The sequence below is a fragment of the Perna viridis genome, chromosome 8 (genome assembly GCF_037379345.1).
Source record: "Perna viridis isolate PV_CMFRI_1.1 ecotype Kerala chromosome 8, ASM3737934v1, whole genome shotgun sequence".
NCBI classification, from domain to species: Eukaryota; Metazoa; Mollusca; class Bivalvia; order Mytilida; family Mytilidae; genus Perna; species Perna viridis.
This window is the reverse complement of record NC_142452.1, coordinates 33914509-33940928: the sequence shown is the minus strand read 5'-3', so window position 1 is coordinate 33940928 and position 26420 is coordinate 33914509. Positions and strand designations below refer to the sequence as shown.

General features: G+C 33.8%; 1 protein-coding gene across 2 annotated transcripts in view; it reads left to right on the top strand.

Annotated features, from left to right (window-relative positions):
- The window catches only part of LOC148610318 (uncharacterized), an 89828-nt gene that overhangs the window by 629 nt on the left and 62779 nt on the right, over positions 1-26420 (top strand). For both annotated transcript variants that reach the window (XM_088542729.1, XM_088542730.1), the window contains exons 2-15: positions 3386-3618; positions 9144-9303; positions 11144-11209; positions 12084-12158; positions 13178-13240; positions 14604-14681; positions 16398-16466; positions 17241-17312; positions 17616-17693; positions 18344-18415; positions 20325-20396; positions 20947-21099; positions 21785-21862; positions 22907-23041. In XM_088542729.1, the coding sequence (XP_088398855.1) occupies positions 3480-3618; positions 9144-9303; positions 11144-11209; positions 12084-12158; positions 13178-13240; positions 14604-14681; positions 16398-16466; positions 17241-17312; positions 17616-17693; positions 18344-18415; positions 20325-20396; positions 20947-21099; positions 21785-21862; positions 22907-23041 (1310 nt within the window). In that variant the 5' untranslated portion in view covers positions 3386-3479. The remainder of the gene's footprint in view (positions 1-3385; positions 3619-9143; positions 9304-11143; positions 11210-12083; positions 12159-13177; positions 13241-14603; positions 14682-16397; positions 16467-17240; positions 17313-17615; positions 17694-18343; positions 18416-20324; positions 20397-20946; positions 21100-21784; positions 21863-22906; positions 23042-26420) is intronic.

Here is a 26420-nt window from a genome sequence, read left to right as displayed (position 1 = left end):
TTTGTTATAAAACTGTCAGAACAAATAAAGATGTTTAGGGGTATACAAGGAATAATAGCACTCTTAAACGTCAATGTAAGAAGCAATCTGGAAATGTGTAAGTTTGTTCAAGGAAATCCTTTAAGTCCGAGTTGCTCATTTACTTTTGTTACTTTGTATGTATGATTTTAGTTACTTCATGTTCTTTGTTGTGTATGTCTGTTTTCCATGTCTGGTCTTTGTCCCTTTTAAAATTGATCCACCTCTGACTTCAATTTACCTTCAGTCATATCCGTCCTAATATATTGGTACTCAGGATGCGTTCTAATTTATTGATAAGACAATTTTTCAAACAGTTGTCCTATTCGAAAAAATGTGTAATTAACTGAATACCCACAAACCTTTACATATGCAGAAATACTGAAAATTCATTTTTCTTTATTTTTTTTTTTAAATTATAAGCAATAGCAATAAAAAAGCAAGGTGAAAGAATCGAAATTATGATCAAAAACTGGAATTGCAGAATTTTAAAAAATTCGCAAACACATAAAATTTATCGAATATTGTCAAGAAATGGAAAGAAGATTAATACAGAAAACACTTTGGTTATACATGTATATACGTAATGGCATGTTTATACCGTAAGGCGAGTTGCACGTGCAAGTATTGTTTCCCAATACATACATGTACCTTTACCCTAACCAATTGCAAGGGCTTAATTTTCTAGTAATCAGAGGGTCTAGAATATTTAGAAAATATTGTCGCCTACATCATAATCAACACGTCCTCAAGGTATCGTTCCAATATTAAGGCCCTTTTATCCACAAAATAAACAAACGTTTACTTAAACACTTGATATAGTTATAGCTCAAAGAGTACACAGGAAGTTGTTTTTCTTAGGCATTAACATAGACGTGAAAGGGCCCTAACAAATAATATGACGGGTGTTTAATTCAATACGGATTCCATAGAAATATTACAATGAAAAATAAAATATTTTGCTTGAAATTGTACTTGTGTCGTTCTTGACCAATTTTCCCATTATATTAAGAACTTCTATAATTATTTTAAAATTCTTAGTAATCTCACGACATTTTAAGTCATTGGGACTTGTTTAATCTGTCATAACACGGGACAATAAATCTTGGTCAAAATTTACAGGTTATAGAAAGGAATTAAATACAGACCTTGCTTATAGAAAGAAAAGTAGGTAAAACGAGGTATCAAACGATTGTAAACCCCATGGATTGAAATAAAAACACAAAGCAAACAAGAAAAAAAAGAAGAAAAAAGAAAAAAAGAAAAAGAAAAACACTTAAATGACAACGTAAGCAGATGATATCACACTAATCATAAAAGAGAATATTTTTCGTACGTGGTGAATCAAACTATGAAGCAGCACAAACCAGTTGTGCGCTCTTGTGCTGTGATAGGCTAAAGTTGTAATACATACAGTTTAAGACAATTTTAATGTTTATATCTTTCAAGGCATTACTTAAATGGTCTAGATCATAAACTCGTGCTTTGAAAAAAGGCTGCAGATTAAAATTACAGAAGCTGTTTTTCTTTTTGTTTGAACTTTTTGGTGTGGATTGAGGGGTGGTTATGAAAGGGGATATCATATTCATCCGCGTATTTAGTTTTGCTGCGGTCTGACTTGTAAAGGGACACCGATACAGACATGCATGTGAATCTAACACTGACAATCAACTCGCAAGCTAAAAAGCTAAAATAAAACAAGTACTATCTTTTAAAAAATATAGCCGACGCAGTAATTTTTTTCTAAGTTTTTACATTTCTTTCAAGAAAATAACACATGGCTCGCAATGTCAAATTTTCGATTGTTTTTTTCGAACGCAATTTCAAAATTTTCGAACGCCACTAAGTTAGCAGTATCTGGTCAATTCGGGAAACACAATTGCGATCAGGTGATTTGCGTTTCCATAGAAGAGCGTCCTTAAGGTCAAAGGGTGGAAAGCGAAAGTATACCGACTGCGTCGAAAAAAAACGAAGGGTTCATTTGTTTTACATTTTTTTCAAACAAAAAAAAAGAAAAAAAGATTTTCAGTTTTACAGTAGTCTGTAACCCCATTCACATTATCATAAATAACAGACAGACAGACAGTTCTTTATAACATTGAATTAAATCGTAATGATTTACGCTGGTTGGTTAGTAATATACATACTCGGACCCTTAATTGGTTAATGATAATATAAGCAATTATAACGGAAAATCATTGGAATAGAAGAATATTTATTAACCAAATCATTATAAAAACTCCGTGTGTCGTGATATAAATTCATCCGCTAGCTGTCCACGACTACAAATATTAAGATTTATGAATTTATCTATTAATTTTAAATGAAAAGGGATAGATATTGACCTGGCTATTTAGACAAAACTTTTATCATTTTATCAAAGGAAAATGTAAACAGAAAAATTCATTAAACACTTTAATATCATTTCAAAGCCGGTCTATATCAAAAACTGTCCATAGGTAGTCAGGAAATAATTTTATTATTCGAGGCGTTTCGATTGACAGAACAAGTAGTATACTCAAATTGTATAACATTCCTCTATTATCAATGCCAGAGATACTTTTACGACTTAGAATATGGTATTTATACTGAATTAAGAATTTTTTTTATTGAAATTATATTCATTTTAAAGCTTTTAATCAACAAATACTATAAGAAAGTACATAGTGTCTTTGAAACCTGTCTTTTATGATAAAAACGTAGAGATTCAAACTTCTCCTTTTCCGGACCTTTAAATTCGAATTGCACATTTGAGGAGTGAAACGAAGCATTTTTAATTGCGTATCATGCTGGTTAATTTCCTTTAAACGACCGAGGCATGTGTACTCTTTTATTTTATGTCGTTAGAATTTTGAAACTGATTAATCCTTTTAGGCATGCCAAAGCTCGTTCGATATTAGCTAATTGTTTTTTTTAATACTCTCACTTGCAGCGTTGGGGTCATATACATGTAGTACAATGTATATATACATATGCATGTACTACTGTCAATACGTCTGTTCATATCTCCGCGACTTTTCCACTATAGGTATCATAGCCACATGTATTTTTACTGAGTTTTTGGGATTTTTGTGTTCATATTTTACAGTCATGTTTCTACATAGACAAATCAAATTAAATTTTTGATTACATGTACATGTAAAATACATTAAAAAAGCAAATACCTCAAACAGGTATCTAATTTACAAAGTATGTATACTCGTAGTTGTCATCTTATTGGGCTCTCGTTAAATTCATACATAAGAACAGATTACTTTATCTTTTCTACTAGTAGTGAAGTATATTAAAGATAGTTTTGAGGTGATACGTCTTACTAGTGCAGTTTTTAGTACATGTGTGTTTAGTCAGTTTAATCTTTTTTCTTCAGGTCAACAAATCATGATTTGAACTAGGACAAGACAATATGTGACATTGCAAACATAAATTAATACAAGTAAAAAAAATACCTACAAGGCCTAAGAATGGCGTCTATAACGCCAAAAATGGGAAATTTAGGATTTGCAATAGTTCTGAGTGTGTATGGATTAGTATATTCTCAACCTTGGCAAGGTGCCAATTATTGGAACAACAGATATTCTGCCTATGGAATTAACTATGACAGTAAGTAAATGTATACCATAGTACACGTACATGAATGAAACAATTAAACTTCAAATAATAAGATTTATATCAAATGTTACGTTGTTCCACAGAAAAAAAATATTTGATTGTATTTTCAACTAATATTTGATCTCTCTGGCTGATGTCTATATATCTCTTGATAAACGGTATTTAATTTACCATGGATTAGATGAGGAGCAACAGCCAGTTGTGCTTTTGAAAGACGGACATATGCGCCTATAGTTCTGAGTTACAGTTACTGAAATTACTTTTTGCCAAATATGGGGTTTTCAGCTAAAATCTTTAAGTAATCACGGATAGGTGCTACTTAGCGATTGGGTCCGATTCCAAAGGGGGTGTATATAGTATGAAAAGTTTATAATAAATGTTTTAAGGGTTGGCTATTTGGATATATTTCTAGGGTAGGGTAATAAAACTAGTGTGTTGCATCATAGTACTATGCTAATCTAACCTGACGCTACAGGGGCGAATCCAGACACTTTGTAAAGGAGGGGTGCCAGCCGGGGTTTCTTAGAAAAAGGGGTATTTATTTTTTTTTATCAATTTTACACATGAAAATGACAAATTTTCCAACAAAAGGGCACTGCCAAACCCTCTGCACTCACTCTAGAGCCACGACTGTGCTAATTTAGTGTTAGGGATATATTTTTTATACCTGGGAGTGTAATATAGAGTTCCTGTAGAAAGTCCCTGTTTTCACTCAGTCTATTTTTGGCCTGGGTGTCTTGCAGTGCAGTATCATAGACCTGGCTTAATTACATGTCTATAACAGTATTAAGATAAATCTAGCTTGGCTGCCTATAATTCATAAGGTTTGTAGTGGAGATTAACTGCAATAAAGTGTTCGACGAGAACCGGCGTATCAGACCCCTCCCTCTTGGATCCGTCATTAGGGTAATAATATATATTTTTCATGAATAAGCCTATCATAAAAATATACGTTCATGGTGGCTTTGGGAATAAGTGTATCCCCCATCACTTGTAATCCACGGTTGGAAGCGTACGTACGGAGACAGTGTAGCTGAGATGAATAACACTACAGTACGTACAATGCGGGCGCATTTTACCGTGTTACTTTCCCCAACACCTTTCTTCCCAACTATAATCACTATTATTAGAAAACTCATCTGATGACTAACATTATCTCTCTCTAAAAAAAACAAAACAAAACAAAACAATTTCTTAGAGAGATTTCCCGCCATTTGACATTTTCCAAATTTTTACAGATTTCATAGGAGAAATGGATTCTCCTTAGGCTTAGCCCATTCTTGATTTTTACAATTTCTCCACTTTCTGTGGTAAAATTAAATTGATTGTTCGGCTGGCATATTTCAAATTTTAATTCCATCTTGAGTGGAGAAATAAAACCTCACATTTCTGAAGAAGAATCCATCAATCAATAATCCGGAAAACCAGGCGTGGAGCCAAGGACGGGCGTGCCGGACGTACGCACACCCCAGAATTAAAAAAAGATAAATATATTTTTTTCATAAAATCTTGATTTTTCATAAATTTAACCCAAAATAATTTTCTTTAATTCTATTTACACCCCCCCTTTCCAACCAGAGATCCTGTATCCGCTCCTGAAAACAAAGACAAGACCAAGTAAACAAACACCATTCATGAAACAAATTAACTGAAATAATATACACAAAACTAAAAATTATTTTTAACAACCTTGACTACTCCTGGGGACTTGCATACTCTACAGGGGTGGATCCAGGAATTTAGATTGGGGGGGGGCACAGTAAAAAAATTTTGAGGTTAAATTTTTGAAGTATTCTAGAGTGGTTGCAATGTGGATATCTTTTGTGGTAAAATTAGCGAGAAATTAATGTTTCAACCTAAAACCGCCTAAATCTACCCCTGACAACCCATGCTTTGCAAATTTTAGAGGGGTACACGCCTGCCACGCCCCTGCCTGAAACTGCCCCTGCTCTAATTATTGGGAGCTGTGCTCAGTGCCTAAACCTAAGTGTGAATTCCTGGAAGGGAAAAAAACAGATGGATTCGAATATTGCTATACCAACAGTTGTTAATTGTTTAAAATTGCAGAACCACATTCAGTGGCAGTCACCAGAGTTTTAAAACATTTCTTGACAGAATCACCGGTGAGGATTGCGAAGTGATCTGAATTTTTTAGGGGGTTTTGGGGGCATGCCCCCAGAAAATTTTGAAATATGAAACCTCAAATCTTGCATTCTCAGGGTATTTTGAACAATTTTTCAACAAATTTTAGAAATTGCAATTTTTTTAGAGGAGAGCGAGCCCCCTGGCCCCCCCTGGATCCGCCACTGACATTTTTGTTCTTAAAGATACAAGTACATGTGTATGTCATTTGTTGAATTGTGTGAAGAAGTTCTGCATTTGGTTAAAACATGCTTTAACAGTCTTCGAATTTAGCCAGGAACCCAGTGGCCCTCAGGCCCCTAAAATCTGCCTCTGGGCCCCTAAAATTATGTTCTTAGGAAGCTCCACAGACTTCCTAAAATTTTGGGGTGTTGTAGTGTTCTGTTTATTTTTTGGTAATTGAAGATAATTCTAAATAGTCTGAATTGAATGAGTGTTTGTTGTTATGTAATTTCATTATAACAGGATATTTTTATTACTAGACATACCATAGATTCATATGATTTAGGAAATTTTTTTACAGGCCACTGAAAAATCATTCGGACTTCCAATATTTGTAACTTTGGAAGTCCGAATGATTTTCTGTCTTAAAAAGTTAACCGTGAAGACTGTGTTTACCATAAAAATATGCCTAGATCCTATTAGTAACTTAAGCTGTAACAGTTGTTGTCATTGCTACTTTCAAATTACAAACAAATTCAAATTTATCTTAAACTGTCTACAGTTTTTAAATTGTGGTGACAAAAAACAGTTTACTAAATGTTTTGCATGTTGGTTCAAGAACATCTGTAGTAGAATACCGTGGACTTGAAAAGTAATCCACTTTTCTTCATCCCCAATGCATAGAAGTACAGTAAATGTGGTGTAAACTAAACCTTTTTTCAACTTAAAAACTGGTTTGGAATAGACAGGTGTTTGATTTGAAGGGGACTTTAAAAAGTCTGGTTTAGACAGGTTTCATTGTTAACATTATAGGTATCTCTAATACATTATAAGTTTTCACACGAAAACCAAGTGTCTATACATATGGGCTGTAAGTCCTATTCTAGTTTTATTTTCCTGACCGGAATTTCCGGTGTAGATTGTTTTGAAATCCGAAGACTGATCTGCATTTTATTGTTTACTTCCGGGATTTCGAAACACTGTATTACAATGCAAAATCTTCTATTTTATGTTTTTTTTTCTTATCACTTTTATCATATGGAAATAATGTTTGTCATTTTATTGGCATTTTCACACGAAAATATGTTTTTGCTTTTTTTAATACTGAACTCAACGCTCGGAAAATGACAAGTCTCAATGGATTTGAATGATAGACTAGGACCCATTCTCGTGAAATCATGTAGTCACATGATGACACTTACTTATCCTATATGGACGACAACATTATGGATGACATGGACAGTGCCATACAATTATACATTACAATTTTTTGCAGTCATATAAAAAGTAGTTACATTTATATACAGTCAGTAAGTTCAAATAAACAAATACTGGTAGTGACAAAATAATCTATGATATATATCATTGATTTACACTTGTTAGCATAGTATCTTGTATGATTTGTTTGTTATGTGATAAAATCACTCATTATAAGTGAGAAATCCAAAGCCTATAGCTTAAAACTGTCAATTTAGTTTACGTAATTCTGAAAAAAAGGTATCATTGTAACTTAGAGCTACAAAGAATGGTTACATATATGTATGTATGAAATAAATAATTTGATGCATTATCAGTACTTTACATGAATATTGTGTCCTTGCTCACCTCAGGCCAATGTTGTGCTCTGCTTTGTAGCACTAAAACTTCAAAGCACTGTGCTTTATGAAATTAATTCCAGTTGGAATGCATTATGGGTACTTTGCAATAGTTATGAAGAAATGCTTTGTTTGATTGATTTTGACATCTGAAAAATGAGAAAAGCGGTGACACTGAGTAATTTAACTATTTCATATTTCTCAAATATAAATGTATTTAAGTTATCTACTTTCAAAAATGAATTGAAAACTTATGGATTAATATGTAGCCTCTTCAGATACAATGTTATATATGACGCATGTTCTTTTTAGCATCACTTTTAATTAGTTTTTTATGTTTTTTCTTAGTAATCATAATATATCTTGATGTACTTGTTATACCACATTTTTATCCTATCAGAGTTGGTGTGAAATCTTATATTAACCATATGGTCCTCCAAGAAATAATGTCGGTCTAATCTAAAATTCACAAATATTACTTGTCCTTCTTGGGTTTAAAGAAAGAGTTCTTGAAGGTACATGCCAGTCAGCACTGTGTGTGCATGCTATATTGAATGCATTGAGATAACTATAAATTTTTGGTGGTCACCATTTTGATTATTAAGGGAGAAATGGAGTGGGTGGAAATTTTTTTCTTCAAAATTACATCTTGGCTAAAAATCTGAAAATAACTGTCTTGCATTGGTTAGGCCAAAAAAAGAAAAGTCTTGTTTCCTGCTCCCAGCAAGAAAATAATAGGTTAGGTAGGTAATTAGGAAATTATTTAATTTTTCAAAAACATTTTACATTAAGTTAATGGGAAATCAATCTACACTTTAACAGTTCTTGAGCCAAAATGCATGGTCATGGAATGTTTAGGTTGGCCCAAAAAAGTAGGATATGTAAGGTAGCAAGAAACAGACATTATTTTTTGGGGCCTAAGTATATGACTGAATGAAATACATACCCTCCACCTTAAGACTTCAATCCCACTAAAGAAAAAGAGAAATTTAAATCTGTATCAATGTCAGTACAAATGTATATAAATAAACTAGCTACGATGGGTAAAATGAAAGATTCAATACAAGGGAGACCATTATCAATTCAATCTAGTCCAAAATACAAAGGAAGAAACATGCAGCACCAAATATTAAAATAGGATTAGCAACTGTGACTTCAAGATCACTTTTTGTGGTATTGGTCCTATAAATGACCTAAATTACCCAAAAAGATAACGAAGTATGGGTCAACAGCCCATTTTTTGGTGAAAATATTAATGCATTATTCATATTATAGGCCCAGTGTGATATTTGAAATCACCCATTGCATTTAGCAAGAATGGGTCATTGACCCAGTTGCCCAATATGAGAAAATTTTAAGAGTTATCTCTGGACTTAACCAAGAAGGGAATGTATTAACTAGTTGTAGCAGTGTAGTTTTTTTTCCGACCACCATTATGCTTGAGATGAGTTTTTAATAATTATCACTATAACTTTCCCAATCTCTTCCCTTTTTACTGTATGTATGATAATTTCCATACTTGCAAGATACAATGGGCATTTTTGCTTTTTTCAATGTACATGTGCGTGGTAGAGATTCAAGTTTACGTATAGCTAAATTTTTGTCTTTATATTTCAGCAGGTTCAAGTATGTTCAAAGGCCTGTGGTCAGATGATGGGATAAATATCCAAAACAACTACTACTTCCATCCATCCACTTATGGTTACAAGATATGTAGTGGTGGATGTAACTGTAACGAAAAAGATAACATAGTAACAGGCTGTTCTGGTCCCACCGTGTAAGTAAGATGACATAGTAACAGGCTGTTCTGGTCCCACTGTGTAAGTAAGATGACATAGTAACAGGGTGTTCTGGTCCAACTGTGTAAGTAAGATGACATAGTAATAGGCTGCTCTGGAAAGTAAGATGACATGGTAACAGGCTGTTCTGGTCCTACTGTGTAAGTAATATGACATGGTAACTGGCTGTCCTGGACCAACTGTGTAAGTAAGATGACATGGCAATGGGGTGTTTTGGTCCCACCGTGTAAGTCCGATGACATGGGAACAGAGTGTTCTGGTCCCACCATGTTAGTCCGATGACATGGTAACGAGTTGTTCTGGTCACACCGTGTAAGTCAGATGACATGGTAACTGGCTGTTCTGTGTAAGTCAGATTACATGGTAACAGGGTGTTCTGGTCCCACTGTGTAAGTCAGATGACCTGGTAAGAGGGTATTCTGGTCCCACTGTGCAAGTAAAATAACGTAGTTACAGACTGTTCTGGTCCCACTGTGTAAGTCAGATGACACAGTAAGAGGCCGTTCTGGTCCCACTGTGTAAGTCAGATGACACAGTAAGAGGCCGTTCTGGTCCCACTGTGTAAGTCAGATGACACAGTAACAGACTGTTCTGGTCCCACTGTGTAAGAAAGATAACATAGTAACAGGCTGTTCTTGTTCCACTGTGTAAGTAAGATAACATAATATCTAAGCAAAAACTGCATTCAGTTGGCAGAAATAAGCAAAAGTAGCCTCAGGAGCCCCCATTTGATAATCTATGGATCAACACATGAAAGTACTATTTATTATTACCGTGGGTGAACTCATATTTTAGTACTCCATGTATTAGTATTTGCTAACCCTAAATACATGTATGTACTCCAAAAACCCTTGAGCATGGATCAGGTACACTGGTAGGGTAACTGACCATTAATTCTGTTGGTACTTCGTGCAAATGCTGATGTAGATAAGTTAGCCTGACTACAAATGTACGTGCATGTATCCAAAAACCTGGAGATTGGACCAGGTGCACTGGTAGGGCCCGTGTCCATTAAAAGTGTAAGTGCATGTAAATGAAAAAAGTATGACAAAATTTGTACATATAGTTAAAAGATTTGTAAACCATAAATTTTGGACAGTAATAAAGATAACATAGATATCAGAAATATGTGAAGGAAAATTTCTGTATGCACAAGCTTATGTTAAATCTACTGTCAATCTTGACATATCTGATCATATCCATATTTAAGTTACTAACAATGTATTGACAAAATCTTATCTTCATAATTTTATTATTGACAGACCTAAATTAACCAATGATTATTCTGTTGGCTAATAGGATTTGTACATTCTGTTGATCATATTTAAAATACATACTTAGCTGCTTCTTGTGAATCACTATTGGATATCTGTATTTGCAATTAATTATGTTAATTTATTTTTTTTGGGCACATTGACTCTGATAACAATTAACTGAAATAATTGAAATGTGACCCTAGCTGTGGCTTTACATGTAAAGCATCTGCTACCTGTGATGGCTGCATGGTGTTTATGGTATTATATTTTTTACCTACATACCTACTGATCAACAGTGAAAGCAGATTTAGTACAATATATATATAGCTGATGGACTCTGTCCCTCATTCCTTCTCCATCTTAGCTAGGTGTACATCCTTTGTCCCTCATTCCTTCTCCATCTTAGCTAGGTGTACATCCTTTGTACAACTGCACTGAAAATTCCAATTGAATATTTTTTTTAGTATCGTGGCAGTAGCCTGATATAAAAAAAAATATCAGGAGAAAAGAACATAGAAAAAAATGATAAAGTTGTAATTGAAACATTTTGTTCCTTTTCCAGAAAAATCCAGGGATATGCCTTTGAAAATGTGACAATGGATTCTTTCCAGAGTAGTGTTACCAGTATGTAAGTATGGAGAGTAAGGTTTAGATTTATAAATCAAGTAATACATTTTTATCATTTAAGTACAGCTCCACCTAAGTATAATGCAAAATACTACATTCTCTTCATACTGATATTTCAAATTTCAGTATGCTTTACACATGTTTTTAGGAGTAATATCTTATCAACAACATTAGATTCAAATAGAATGAACATAAAGGAAGATCCAAATAAAAAAAAATGTGTACAAGAAATACATAAGACAAACAAATATTGAAATAGGAAGTCAAATCCTGCATCAAGCTGTATATGTTCTACCAAGCAAGTGCACAATAAGTGATATCAATTCATGCATCATTAATTTGCACAATCTTTACACAGCCATATATGCCTCACATGAGAATAATATGGTTTGCAACATTTGGTAATTATATGAAATAAGAGTCATATGATAATCATATGTTTAGGTTTTCATATGATTACTCACATGACTATGATATGATATAATCATACATATATGTATGGTTATCATATATTTTCAAGCCAAATTTAACATATGAAAGTCATGTGATAATCAAATGACTATCATATGTAAATAATCATACAATTGTCATATGATTACCATATGGTTATCATATGAATTAAGTACCAAATGATTTTCATATGTGGCACATTTGGCTGTGTAAAATGAAATCCCTCAGAATGCAAAAAAGTCAATTTTGTCATTAAAGGAAAGGTACTGGTGAAAATTTTCAGTGAATTCTATGAACAGTACAGAAAGTAAAGTAAATTAATTTCAAACCAAAAATTATTTATTGGAAAACAGGGTTTATATTAGAACTATCTATTCTAGTTTTAAGTTATTGTTACAAGCATTCATTCTCTTTTTTTTTTTCAGAACACTGTTAGAGATGCCAAACTTTAAATATTTTGGGAATGCAACCTTTGATCACCTGACAAACCTCAGAACTTTGTATGTATTGATTGTTTTATTTTATAGCTGAAAAAGCTTATTATATGCAGGCATTTTAGCGATTTCAATTTTCTTGTATTTCTATGACAGACAGGTCTGTCATGGGTAAAATAGCCAATTGTAACATGCAAAGTAAAAGACCTTTATTGTTATTCAACAGTTTTTGGCTGTAGAACAGAAGAATTACACTCATCTCCTATTGAAGACCTGGAATTTTTTCCCCTTGTGTGGGAAATCCCAGATCTTTAATAGAGACTCGTGTAAGACCCCATTAATCTTCATTTATTTGTATCAAACTGCTGGAATGGAATTTGATGACAATTTCAAACATTCTTTATCACATGGTGTGAATGTGTCCCTCTTATTTGTTTTTTTAGAAGGAGAAAATCTGTGAATGAAATTTAATGCAGAATTTATGTCACATGTGAATCATCCTTTAACACAGGAAACATTTCTTAATTTACTGCTATCTTTATAGCAAACTGTAGGTTAACCACTGTAATTGGGTATGTATATTGTCTGTCCCAGATTGATACTTTGCCTGGTAAAACTTTGTATTGACCCTCAAGCTCTGTACAGTGTACTCACTCTAGACACTGCAGACAGTCTTTTCAGAAAATGCAAGTATCTAGCATGTCTGGAAAAACTGATTGATTTTATATGACATTATCTGAATTTTAGAGATGTTTGATGAGAATGAATACCGTTCCAAGAATTTTAAAATGTTCGTCTGCGATGGTTAGTTATTAAGAGATGGTACAAATGTCTGCTTCTCTGTGGATTTGTTTTACCCTCAACATGCACAAAGGAAATAATTTTCATGTACATGTATTTACCTCAGCATGCTGGGTTATACATTTTGTTTAAATTCCTGTTCATACTGGTTTCACTGTCTTAACTAAAATGATGAAATCAGGAGACATCTGTCACCTTCTTGAACCTATGGAAACATTTCCTCTTAAATACATGGATACAACCAAAACTTATCAGCTATCAAACTCTGCCTTCTTATTTTGTAGAACAATTCATAAAACAGCTTTGATTCAGTTCCCTGATATATCTTATACTCAGATGGAAGAAATGTAAGTTTAAAATACATATTTTGTTAAAATATAATTTTTTTTTCTGCGTAACATGGTACTTACTAACACACCAAGGTAATTATTTATTAAGTTTATTTTGCATAGTAGAATTTTTAAGTACAGAGATACATGTATAAACTGAACCCTGAATAAATCAAACACCTGTCTAAACCAGACATTTGAAATCACTTTGTGTCAATGTCAATGTGTTTGAACCTTTGTAAACCAAACACCTGCCTAAACAGACTTAAACTTCCTGTTACGAAAAAGAGGTTCTGCTTTAGACAGGTTTCACTGTAGACTAACAATTTGAAGTGAAACCACAATTCTGACCAAAAAAATTTGAGACGCTAAATGCTAGTGATTACATGAATGACTCATCGCTGCATTTGAATTGACTATGTGTAACCAAAATACCGGAAGTGAGGGAAAAAAAAAAAACTGCCAGAGGAAGTGACAAAAATAAGTGACTCATCATGACATTTGACTTTAAACTACGGTAGTATTACTTGATAATTTGCCCTTTATTATATCAGTGTGGACTGCAGTACAATCACCCTGTCCATCTGTCTGTTCCTTTTGATTTCAAAGCTAAGTTAGACTGAATGAAACAGAGCTTTAATAGATGTTTGTTTGTTTGTTTGTTGGGGTTTAACGTCCGAGCAGCAATATTTCAGCTATATTCAGACGATGAACATGAAATGAAAAAAAGGATGGGTCACAAGGATAATAGGGTCGACAAATTTTGACTGCCATTGGAAAAAAGGGGGGATGGATAAGGTTGGGCAATTTAGCCTCCTGTGGTGGAGCGCAAAGATTCCTACTCCTATCGAATACCACAGCAGGGTTCTTTAACATGCGAGGAACGTGGCATCTTCCCCAACACGATGCACCACTATGGTTTGCGGTCAGGTTTTCCGTATTATAGCCTGACAACCCCAGCGTGTAACACGCCAGGGGTACCCCATTCCACCACCTGGGGCACACATCCCAGTTGCTCTGTGGGCAGAGCATCTAGCTCCCGGCTAGGTTTCTGAGCACTATTTAGTGGCCTTTTACGACAAGCTTAGCGCTGTTGCAGGCCTATTCTTTTGACACCCGGACATGCACGGGGCTGGCTTTAATAGATATATATGATTTGGGTTAACAATTCAAGGTGGTACTCTTAACTTGGCGACCTTTAATCATGTTCATTCTGAGTTTCAAGCTTTTTCAGTGCTTTTGAAATTTTTATATTTGCTTAAGAGTGAATTCTGAATAATGCCTAGAATGACAAAGTGTTGGACCTCTTAATAATTCTAGGCTGTTATATGATTGTTAAATCATTTATTGAGAGATATATTTAGATTTTGCTTTTTTTCAGGATGCTTTGTGATAATAAGATAAAGTTTTTCAATCATAACCACACCAACCCGACATGGCCGACTTCATTAAAGAGATTGTAAGTATTCCGTATATGTTTTATTAAAAAAATGGTTAAGAATTGTGTCTTAATGGAATTGGAAATACTTATTGTAATCCATATGTATACATGTATATCTGTTATCCTCTTCACCAGAATAGTCATAATAACTAACATTGGTGGATCCAGATAATCACCTAGGGAGGGGCCCATCAAGGGGCCCACAAAAAAGTCCTTGTGAAACAGACATATTTGAATCCGTGCATTTACACTAGAAATTATGTTTTTTTTTTTTTTTATAAATTTAGTAAATTGATAAGGGGTACGTACATTTTTGAAAATAATAAGAAACCTTATAATTTTTATTTACTGAATTTTAAAGTGCAGCTCTGACTTAAAACCAGGCAGGGGGTGATTAATTATTATCAAATTTTCAGTGTTAATATCTCCAGTGTGCAACTTACATTTGCACTTATATTTTTGAATGCAGTTTCTATGAGGCCTAGTGAATGATTTCTAAGCAAGCAATATATGTGATTAAGAAATGCATGAATCACTAATCATAAGCTTCTGCCTGGTTCTAAGGCAGAGCTGCACTTAATACAAATGTACCTTATTTAGAAATATATATTTTCCATGGTGGTTTTTAACATATGAAACACATTTGTTGCAATTTTTCCTGTGTACTTGCTGTAATTTCAAGGTAATTACCTTTTTTAAAATTAAGATAGATTTTATATTCTCCTTGAAACGTTCACCTTTTCCATTTTTAGCGTTCGTCCATTGTGTATTGTGCGTTTGCACAACGTTTTGCATTCGGTCAATTGCAGGATTAATGCACAATAGAAGCCGTCTTTTAAAATGTCTCCTAGCCGTCGCTAGGAGCATTCATTTGAACCACAATAGAAGCATTCATTTAAAAGCAAAATACAAGTGTTCATTTAAACACATGATAGAAGCCTTCTTTTATTTTTGTACTTTGATTATTTTTTATTCAACTGTTATTTTTTAATTTTTTTTGCTGTTATTAATTTATATAATTTCATTAATTTTTTCTTCTTCATTATTTGTTAATATTATTACTTTTTATTGTTCTTCTATCGTTGGTTTTAACAAACATCATGAGCATTTGTCTATCGTGCGTTTAAACACACGTTAGGGTCATTTATTTATTGTGCCTTTAAACGCACAATGGGAGTGTTCGTTTTTCCTGTGTTTAAATGCACGATAGGAGTGTTCACTTAAATGCCCAATGGAAGGGTTTGTTTATTGTGCGTTTGTTGAGCGTTTAGGGTGGGTTTGGGTATCGTTGCGTGCGGGAAACCTGAACGTCTCAAGGAGTGTATAAGAAGAAAGACATGCACCCAAAATAAAACCACCGACATTGAACTGCTAGGCCTTTTTGGAAAGTAAAACGATAAATCATTTGCGAAAATACCTGCTATAAAATCAACCATTTTAGAAAAGATTCCAATCTTCATGTTCAAGATTGCTTTCATTACTTAAAAAATAATTCTTGCGTATGCGGCAATAAATGAGTGGTATATTTGAATCAGCTTGTTTGTTCACCTGTCAGTCTGGATAAATTGTCACAATTATTTTGGCTTGTCTGGTTTCTAGTTTGATATGTTTCTTATATAGACATGACATTTGTTGTTAGTGATTTTGATAGCTGTCTGATATTACCTTCCTCAATGTGAAGGGTATACTGGTACCTAGCACGACTTAATGTTTTTTTTTTTTCAAATTTTATAGAACGCTTATAGAGAACGACATAGAATGGGTTCCAGATAATTTTCTGACCAACAGTAAAATTGAATATGTGTGAGTACATATATATATATATGAAATATTTGTTGTCATTATTAATAATTTTTCAAAACTCTCCTCCTCTGACACTACTTGACCAATTAGACTCTTTAGAATCTCTAATTTCTGTTACAGCGTAAATGATTTTAAAAGTACCAGTGTTCTAGGATTCCCATTTCCCGTTACCACGGGCAATTGAAATTTGGGTAAGGGAAAGTTAGGTACTTGGTTACACTTTCCCGTGGCAAGTTGAAAGAGTAATCAAGGGAACCAAGGTTATAGCAGTAATCAAAAGAATGTAATCCAGGGACAAAGACCCGACATGGAAAACAGACATACACAACAAAGAACATAAAGTAACTAAAATCATACATACAAAGTAACAAAAGCGAATGAGCAATTCGGACTCCACTAAAAACTGGGAGCATGGACCACTTGGACCACATGGAAAACTTCATACCCTGTAAGGATTTGTTTTGTTAGGAAAGCAGTCATTGACTGGGAAAGTTGATTTTATATGGATTTTTCCAGAGGAAACCTCAATTTCTGAAAAATCCTAGAACACTGCGTACTATATCTTATTTTCACCAGAAATAAATAAAATAAAAAAAGCTTACTATAACTGATGTTATGTTGCAGTAAACTGAACATCCATGAAATAAATTTGAAACATTTTGGTAGGATGGCCAGCTGGACCAAAAGTCCACAAAAGATATATATATATATATATATATATCCTCATTGGCTCTTTCCTAAATTTTATGACACTGAGATATTCTTCTGTTACAGATCATTTGCCAGAAACAATATAAGATACTTTCCACAACTAGCATTAAAAGGAATATCAGACCTTATATATTTGTAAGTATCAAAATATACTTTTGATGTATTGCCATTGTTTGATAGTTGTCTGTCTGTCTGTTCCACTGTTTAGATAGGGATATTGTAAAAAAGAAAACATGTAACTTTTATGACTTCTTTACTTAACGTATTATGAATACTTCAATATACAGAGGAATTCTAGCAGTTTTCAGCAAGGAATTCATAGTTTATCATAAAATTGATTTTATAGGTGAGAAATAAAATCAATCACTGCCAGAGATGCAAGACTTAATTTCTGATACTTTTCTGTTTTACCTTCAATCATTATTTTGTATATTTCAGAGGACTTGAGAATAATTTAATACAGAAGATATCAAAAAGACATTTGGCATCTGTAGTCAATTCACCACTTATACATCTGTATGTCAAGTATAATACTGCAATCATTACACATAGTACACATTGGATAGGTCAGATATTTTGCATGGTTGTAAATTTAGTGGTCAGACATCTGAATGACCTGAATAACAAATTAAAAAAAAAAGCAATTTTTAGATTTGGGTTCTTTTTTTGCAGAATTTCATGAATGTAGCAAAAATACACACTCCCTCTTTTCCACGTGAGAAATTTTAATGTTTTTAAGCTTAAATTTTTAAATATCTTAATATAAAGAAAAAAAAAACAAAATGAATCCCACAATATTTGTATGCTGTGTTTTTCATTATGCTTTGGAAATCAATTAGAAATGTATATGTATTTTCTACGTGCATTCTCCCTCGATATTTTCTACAAATTTTGACTGCAAATTACAGATTGTGAATGTTTATATAATAGCTATGGTTAAAATCAGGAAATTCAGTATTTTACAGATTACTTTTATAAAATACAGCAAAAAAATTGTCAAAGGATTGTAATAAAATAGCCTAAGCAGGTCTGGTACTGAAATACCATGTACACGACTTTACTACTTGTCATACCTGATAGCACTTGTTGATAAAATTGCAAAATTATCTTCACAAAATCTCTCTAATTTATAATCGGTATCTAAATGAACACTTTTTTTGTTTCAGAAATTTAAGTAATAATGTTATAGATTACATTGAACCGTACGGATTAAAGCAGCTGTCTTCACTAAAGATATTGTAAGTATTTTACCACATGACAAAAAATTATAGTATGTATAATAAAAACTATAGGTTCTGAAATAAGTTAAAAATGAAGACTGTGAAAACTTATGCATGTATCATACATGCCGACCATTACAAATTTTCTGTAAATTTTATGATTTTGGGTTCAAAATTATGCTATCATGGTCAATAGTCTTATATTTACAGATTCCTGGTAGTTGCTGTTCAAAATTGTAAAACGTGGATTTTTATTGTTGGCACTCTGGTCCGATCTGGTTTTAAGGAAACGCCTTATGCTTTGGGTTTTCTCAGGAGTTACCAATTCATCTTTGGGATTTGTACTGTGTTCTGTAATGAAAAGCCCCATTATCTACTACCCTGACAATTTTCAGTCAAAACCTAACAATAATGTCTGAATCGGGACCGTCTGTGCCTAAAAAAAGGAGGCAGGGCAACGTTTTAGACCAGATGTTGAAATATCCTCGGACAAACTAAATCATCAAGGAAAAAGTACATGTATTTCACATATTATAAACAAGATGTCAGTGTTTTACATGGGCCATGACGACTGTTAATGGCATGTTGGGTCCAAAAAATATTAATACAAAGCAAAGTTACGATGTGAAAACCAAAAACTTTCATCATTTTTTGAAAAGAAAGAATCCCCTATGGAACTTCAAGTGATAAATCCCGAAACTTTATTTACCAATTTTCTTATTGAACATAATGTACCCATTGCAGTCAGTAACCATGCAGGACCTTTTCTTATTCTTTAATCTGAACATTTTTGAATGATTACTGAAAAGTGTTCAAAATTACTGAAAATTTGTTGGATTGTTACAGATTTTTTCAAAAGGTTTGTTTGTTTGTTGGGGTTTAATGTCCGAGCAGCAATATTTCAGCTATATTCAGACGATGAACATGAAATTGATGTTAAAATGAACATGAAATGATGAAATAAAAAAGGGATGGGACACAAGGACAATGGGGTTGATAAATTTTGATTGCCACTGTAAATAGGGAGAGGTGGGTAAGGTCGGGTAATTTAGCCTCCGGTGGCGGAGCCATATGGTTCCTACTCCGGGAGAATACCACAGTAGGGTTCTTTAACGTGGGAGGAACGTGGCATCTTTCCCAACACGGTGCACCACTATGGTTTGCGGTCAGGTTTTCCGTATTATAGCTTGACAACCCCTGCATGTAACACGCCAGGGGTACCCCATTCCACCACCTGGGGCACACATCCCAGTTGCTCTGTGGGCAAAGCGCCCTAGCCCCCAGCTAGTGTTCTGAGCACTATTTAGTCGCCTTTTACGACAAGCTTAGCGCTGCTGCAGGCCTATTCTTTTAACACCCGGACCTGCACGGGGCTTTTCAAAAGGGGTTGGCATCTGTGCATGTACGAGTCTGTTTCTTTTTTTTAAAATTTGCATCATTCTTACATCATGTACATGGAGTGTAGCAGGACACAGCCAGTTTTGTTGAATCTAGCTTTTGAAAATCTTATACACTTATGAGTAACTGCAAATGGATTAATTTTCGCAATTGTTAAATTTTATGGATTCTGTCAAGTGAATTTTGAGGGTATAATTTTTCTTGGTTTCAGAAAATGATCAGCGTTTTATAGTGTTGAAAATCAATTTTGCAGGTACTTGTTTTGTCCTTTTCTGTCCACAATGAAAATAACCAAAAATTAGTACACCTCGAAAATTATGTTTAGATGCATACCTGAATTGAGTAAAGCAGGAAGGACCTAAGGGGTCCTTATTTTGCTCTCCACAAAAGAGCTGGTACATGTAACAACTAAGGTCAACAAATTACCGGTAATTGTTCAGTTTAAATGTTTTTTTTTGTTTCCTGTATTAATAAAGATGAATATAAAAAAAGTCTCAGAATTTATTTTTATTGACCATATATTTTTCAGAGAGCTTCATAACAACCAGTTATCAAGAATTGATCAAAATACATTTGATCGTCTTCCAAGTATAATTCATTTGTAAGTATTTAAAAAACCAGGCGTAATAATTGTCCTAGTTTAAGTACAAATGTTACATTGACCTGTACAAATTATTGGTTCTTTAGTTCTGTTAACCATCATAAATTGAGGACACAATTTCCTACAGATGCAAGTGCAAAACATACCTTATGCATAAGTAAAAGTATAGTAACTAAAAAATCTACAGCTCCATGTGCAAAAAATACCAAAAGTAAATTTATCAAAATATATACTTTATTTGTTACAGCTTTAAAACATAGAATTTTATAGCTGAATTGTTGTAGAGTTATTAAATTTAACAAAGAAACTAAATAATTATATTTGTAGCTTGAGATGACGAAAAATACAAGGCCAATATAAAGTTTTGAAAAAGCAAAAGTATTGATAGATGAACAGAGTGATTTTGATCTTTTTTTTTTCTTTCCATTGACTCCAGTGCTAAAGAAAAGTAACAAATTGCCTATAGTTAAGTGTAGTAAAGTGTGAATCCTTTTACATCCTGATTATTGTTAAATGCATGGCCAAATTTTTATGGAAGATTTTTTTTCAGGGATTTAATACATAACCATATAGAAACAGTAACAAGTCTTAGTTTTACCAATATGAACACACTGATAACCCTCAGATTACACAGTCAGGATACACCCATGAAGTTTATCTATTATGATGCTTTCTATAATATTAATGGGAACCTCACCAATCTGTAAGTATACTGTCTCTCTTGGAGATAATCTCATCACCATCATATTGTCAAAGGTCTTAACCTTTATGGATTTGCCATACTTTCTACCAATGTTGACTGCAAATAACACTACTAATTGTGAATTTTTCTATTATACATATGTTAAAAATCACATAACTCATGATTTTACAGTTCAATTTCATATATTATGACAACATTTTTTATTGTCACAAAATATCAAATATTATTAATATGTTTCAGATATTGATAATTTTATAATCTCCTGCTGTGCTGGAAACTCTAAATCAGGATATTTTGGTGTCTGGTCATTTTTGTGGTTTTCTCCCAAAATATGGGTGTTTTATTTTGGTGTTTTAATTTTGGTGGTTACCAAAACCTTTTCATTGACAATTTTAGCACTCACGATTTTTTGGGGTGTTAAATTTTGGCATCTTTAAGACATGCCAAAATAAAGAGATACATACAAAATTTCCCAATTTATTTTAACAATGTGTATAGTTTCTCTGCTCCCCTGGTCTCAATGTCTGACAAAATTCACTATCACTATTGAATTGAGAGTTTAATTGGAAACTTTGTTCAGGTAAAACATGTGATGGTAATACTTTTTAACACAATAGGAAGCAGATAATAATGAAAACTAGACAATGTTTTAATGATATTACTACCGTATCTGTAATAATTTCAGATGGATAAGTGATAATGAATTGCCTTACTTTCCACACCAAGTACTTTCAGAACAGGAGTACTTAGCCATGAGAGAAATGTAAGTCTATTCTTTTGCTGAAATTTGTATTAGGGATTACCTTACATGGTAGGAATTATAGTCATATCTAAAGTGTTATCTATTACTCTGTTAATATGGGCAAAAAATACAGAAGCATAAGCAGTGGGATGATTCAAATATGTAAACGTAAAAAACATTGCCTAAACATGAACACACGTAACAGAGATGATCTACATTCATAATGTAACAAACCGAATAAAAAAAAAATTACACTTAAAAACTAAACGTCATGCCAAAAAACTAGCATTACCAATATGAACTAGTACAAAAAGACCGAGAGTGTCATCAAGTGCTCCAGAAGGGTAAGCATGTCCTGCTCTGCCAGCGGCACCTGATACCAAAATTTGCAATTACATTTTTTAACCTGTGAATTCCAACTACCTGTCCTATTTGTCATGATTTTCTGTATGGTCTTGGGATGTTCCTGATCACAGTTCTCACTGTATTGATTACTACTACTGGCATGCTTTATAAATAGGGTAGAGAAGGTATGGTATAAATGTTGAAAGAATAACATCAGTTTAAAAAATTACGACATACTTTCTTTCTAGTATTATACTAACCCTAATATGGGGAGTTGTAGTTCATGTACTACTTTGATGTCACAGTCAGCGTGATGTTATGTTATAAATCGGATTGATTGATTGATTGATTGTTGGGGTTTAACGCTCGAGCAGCAATATTTCAGCTATGTTCAGGCGATATAAATGGGAAAGCACCATGAGTGTTTACAAATAAATCAGTTTGAAATAAATTATAATACCAGTCTGATAAGAACAGTCAGTATGCATGTAAAAAAAAATGACATTAAGTATTATCAACAACAGTTCTGAAACTTTCATTTCTAAAGTTAAAGTTTTATTTAAATATTCATATGTATATTGAAATTCATTCTAAGGAAGCTCTTCACTGGTAGATGCTTATCTGTGATTCATTTGGTTTGTAGCTGAAAAGTAGTATTGGAAATTGATCTGATAGTTTTTGCATTATGTATTATTAAAGGACATATTGTCATGTTTACAGATATGCTGATCACAATAAGATAGTGAATGCTACGGAATACACTCAAGATGGCTTCCCAGTGACAATGCAGCATGCCTACACCAATAAAAAACTAGCTTACAAGTCCTGGTATACACTTAGATACCTTAACAAGCTGTAAGTAGTCCATAAATCTGTATTATTTCCCCACTCAGTGACTCGATGGTTTATTTGAATCACCTTGCACTGCTCGTCTTCAGCAAATAGCACGAAGCCCACTGCTGGTAAAAATTGATTTAGGCTAGTGAAATGATGTGTACATTTATTTTTTGGATAGTTGAATCCTTTACAGTCCTCTATTATTTTGTCTGGTTGTTGAGGATTTGGAAAGAAAAGGCTGACCATGTCTGTTTCTCTGTCTGTCATTCTGTTCATCCAATATTTGTCACATTACATCTTGACTCCCAATGGATGGATTTATTTCAATTAGTTGATATGTTGTTTTATATAGATAGGGCATGCATGGCAAAGGGCCTGTTTACCATCAGGTAGTGGGGTTATACTTAGGGCATACATGGTAAAGGGCCTGTTAACCATCAGATAGTGGGGTTATACCTTGTACCACATTATATAGATAGGGCATAAATTATAAAGGGCCTGTTAACCATCAGATAATGGGGTTATACCTTGTACCACATTATAAAGATAAGGCATACATTGTAAAGGACTTGTTTGCAATCAGATAGTGGGGTTATACCTTGTACCACATTATATAGATAGGGCATACATTGTAAAGGACCTGCTAACCATCAGGTAGTGGGGATATACCTTGTACCACATTATATAGATAGGGCATAAATTGTTAAGGGCCTGTTAACCATCAGGTAGTGGGGTTATACTTAGGGCATACATTGTAAATGGCCTGTTTACCATCAGGTAGTGGGGATATACCTTGTACCACATTATATAGATAGGGCATACATTGTTAAGGGCCTGTTAACCATCAGGTAATGGGGTTATACTTAGGGCATACATTGTAAAGGACCTGTTAGCCATCAGGTAATGGGGTTATACCTTGTACCACATAAAGATAGGGCAAACATTGTTAAGGACCTGTTAACCATCAGGTAATGGGGTTATACCTGGTACCCCATTATATAGATAGGGCATACATTGTAAAGGACCTGTTAACCATCAGGTAGTGGGGTTATACCTTGTACCACATTATATAGATAGGACATGCATTGTGAAGGACCTGCTAACCCTCAGATAATGGGGTTATACCTTGTACCACATTATATAGATAGGGCATACATTTTAAAGGGCATGTTTGCCATCATATAGTAGGTCTTCCCTTGTACACATTATATATATAAGGCATACATTGTAAAGGACTTGTTTGCCATCAGATAGTGGGGTTGTCCCTTGTACCACATTATATAGATAGGGCATACATTGTAAAGGACCTGTTTACCATTAGATATTGGGGTTATACCTTGTACCACATTATATACAGTCGAACCTCGATGTGTGGAACTCGGATTAGTCAAATCTCAGATAACTCGAACTAATTAGAAAATCCCAGCAAAACTCCCCTCCAATACAATTTTACCTCGGATGACTCGAACTCGGATGAATCGAAACCTCGGATAACTCGAGGTAATCAATCAGTCCCCTCGATAGGAGTTCGAGGTTAATTAAACCTGATGTCTTGAAGTGAACTAATTAGTGGAAAACTGATTGCTTTATTACAAACCATGATCAAAGTGTGTTTTAACAACAATTAGTGTGGCTTTTAAAATTAATTTGTTGACACTCTTTATGGTTTGATTTGTTTATTTAATTAATTTAAAATTGCATGTGTTGTTAAAAGAAACGAATTGTATTAATAACACGTCCGAATTTACACTAACAGTGATATCAGATATTTTGATATTTTGAAAAAAAAATTTAAAAAATACAGATGAATTGTAATGGTATCTGACTATTTAATGAAACTTCAAATGGGCGATAGTAAGGATATTTCAATGACTACGTTCGTTTTGCTAGTGAATCTGAAATTTTATCGTAATAATGTAGAGCACATGGTTTGATGATACTCCTGATTGTGCATTAAACAAAGTAGCATGTTATGAAATATGACATTTTTGATATAGAAAAAATAAAAAGGAAATTTCGCTATAACATTCGGTGCTGTTCAGTATTTCAAACATGATTACAACATACAAAAAATATCTTCCGATATGAAACGCATGACATTACGAAGTACCGCGTAAAGTGAAGTACATGTACATGTACAAGCATAACAAATGATGTAAATACAGAAACAATCATGGCCCATACTACTAGTATTTCCGGTCTATCCTCGACCTCAGATTACTCGAACCTCGGATAACTCAAACTTTTTTGCATGGTCCCTTCAACTTTGACTTAACGAGGTTCGACTGTAGATAAAGGCATTGTAAAGGACCTGTTTGCCATCAGATAGTGGGGTTGTCCCTTGTACCACATTATATAGGTAGGGCATACATTGTAAAGGGCCTGTTTGCCATCAGATAGTGCCTTGTACCACAATATATAGATAGTGCTTACATTGTAAAGGACCTGTTTGCCATCAGATGGTGGGATTATACCTTGTACCACATTATATAGATAGGGCATGCATTGTTAAGGACCTGTTTGCCATCAGATAATGGGGTTATACCTTGTACCACCATATATAGATAGGGCATAAATTATAAAGGGCCTGTTAACCATCAGATAGTGGGATTATACCTTGTACCACATTATATAGATAGGGCATACATCGTAAAGAACTTGTTTGCCATCAAATAGTGGGGTTACACCTAGGGCATACATTGTAAAGGACCTGCTTGCCATCAGATAGTGGGGATGTCCTTTGTACACATTATATTGATAAGGCATACATTATAAAGGGCTTGTTAACCATCCGATAGTGGGGTTATACCTTGTACCACATTATATAGATAGGGCATAAATTGTAAAGGACCTGTTATCCATCAGGTAGTGGGGTTGTACCTTGTACACATTATATAGATATGGCATGCATTGTTAAGGGCCTGTTTGCCATCAGATAGTGGGGTTATATCTTGTATCACATTATATAGATAGGTCATACATTGTAAAGGACTTGTTTGCCATCAGATAGTTGGGTTATACCTTGTACCACATTATATAGATAGGGCATACATTGTAAAGGGCCTGTTTACCATCAGATATTGGGGTTATACTTAGGGCATACATTGTAAAGGGCCTGTTTACCATCAGGTTGTTCCCTTGTACCAGATTGTATAGATAGGACATACATTGTGAAGGGCCTGTTTACCATCAGATAGTGGGGTTGTTCCTTGTACCACATTATATAAATAGGGCATAAATTGTAAAGGGCCTGTTTGCCATCAGATAGTTGAGTTGTCCCTTGTACACATTATATAGATAGGGCATACATTGTAAAGGACCTGTTTGCCATCAGATAGTGGGGTTATACCTTGTACCACATTATATAGATAGGGCATACATTGTAAAGGGCCTGTTT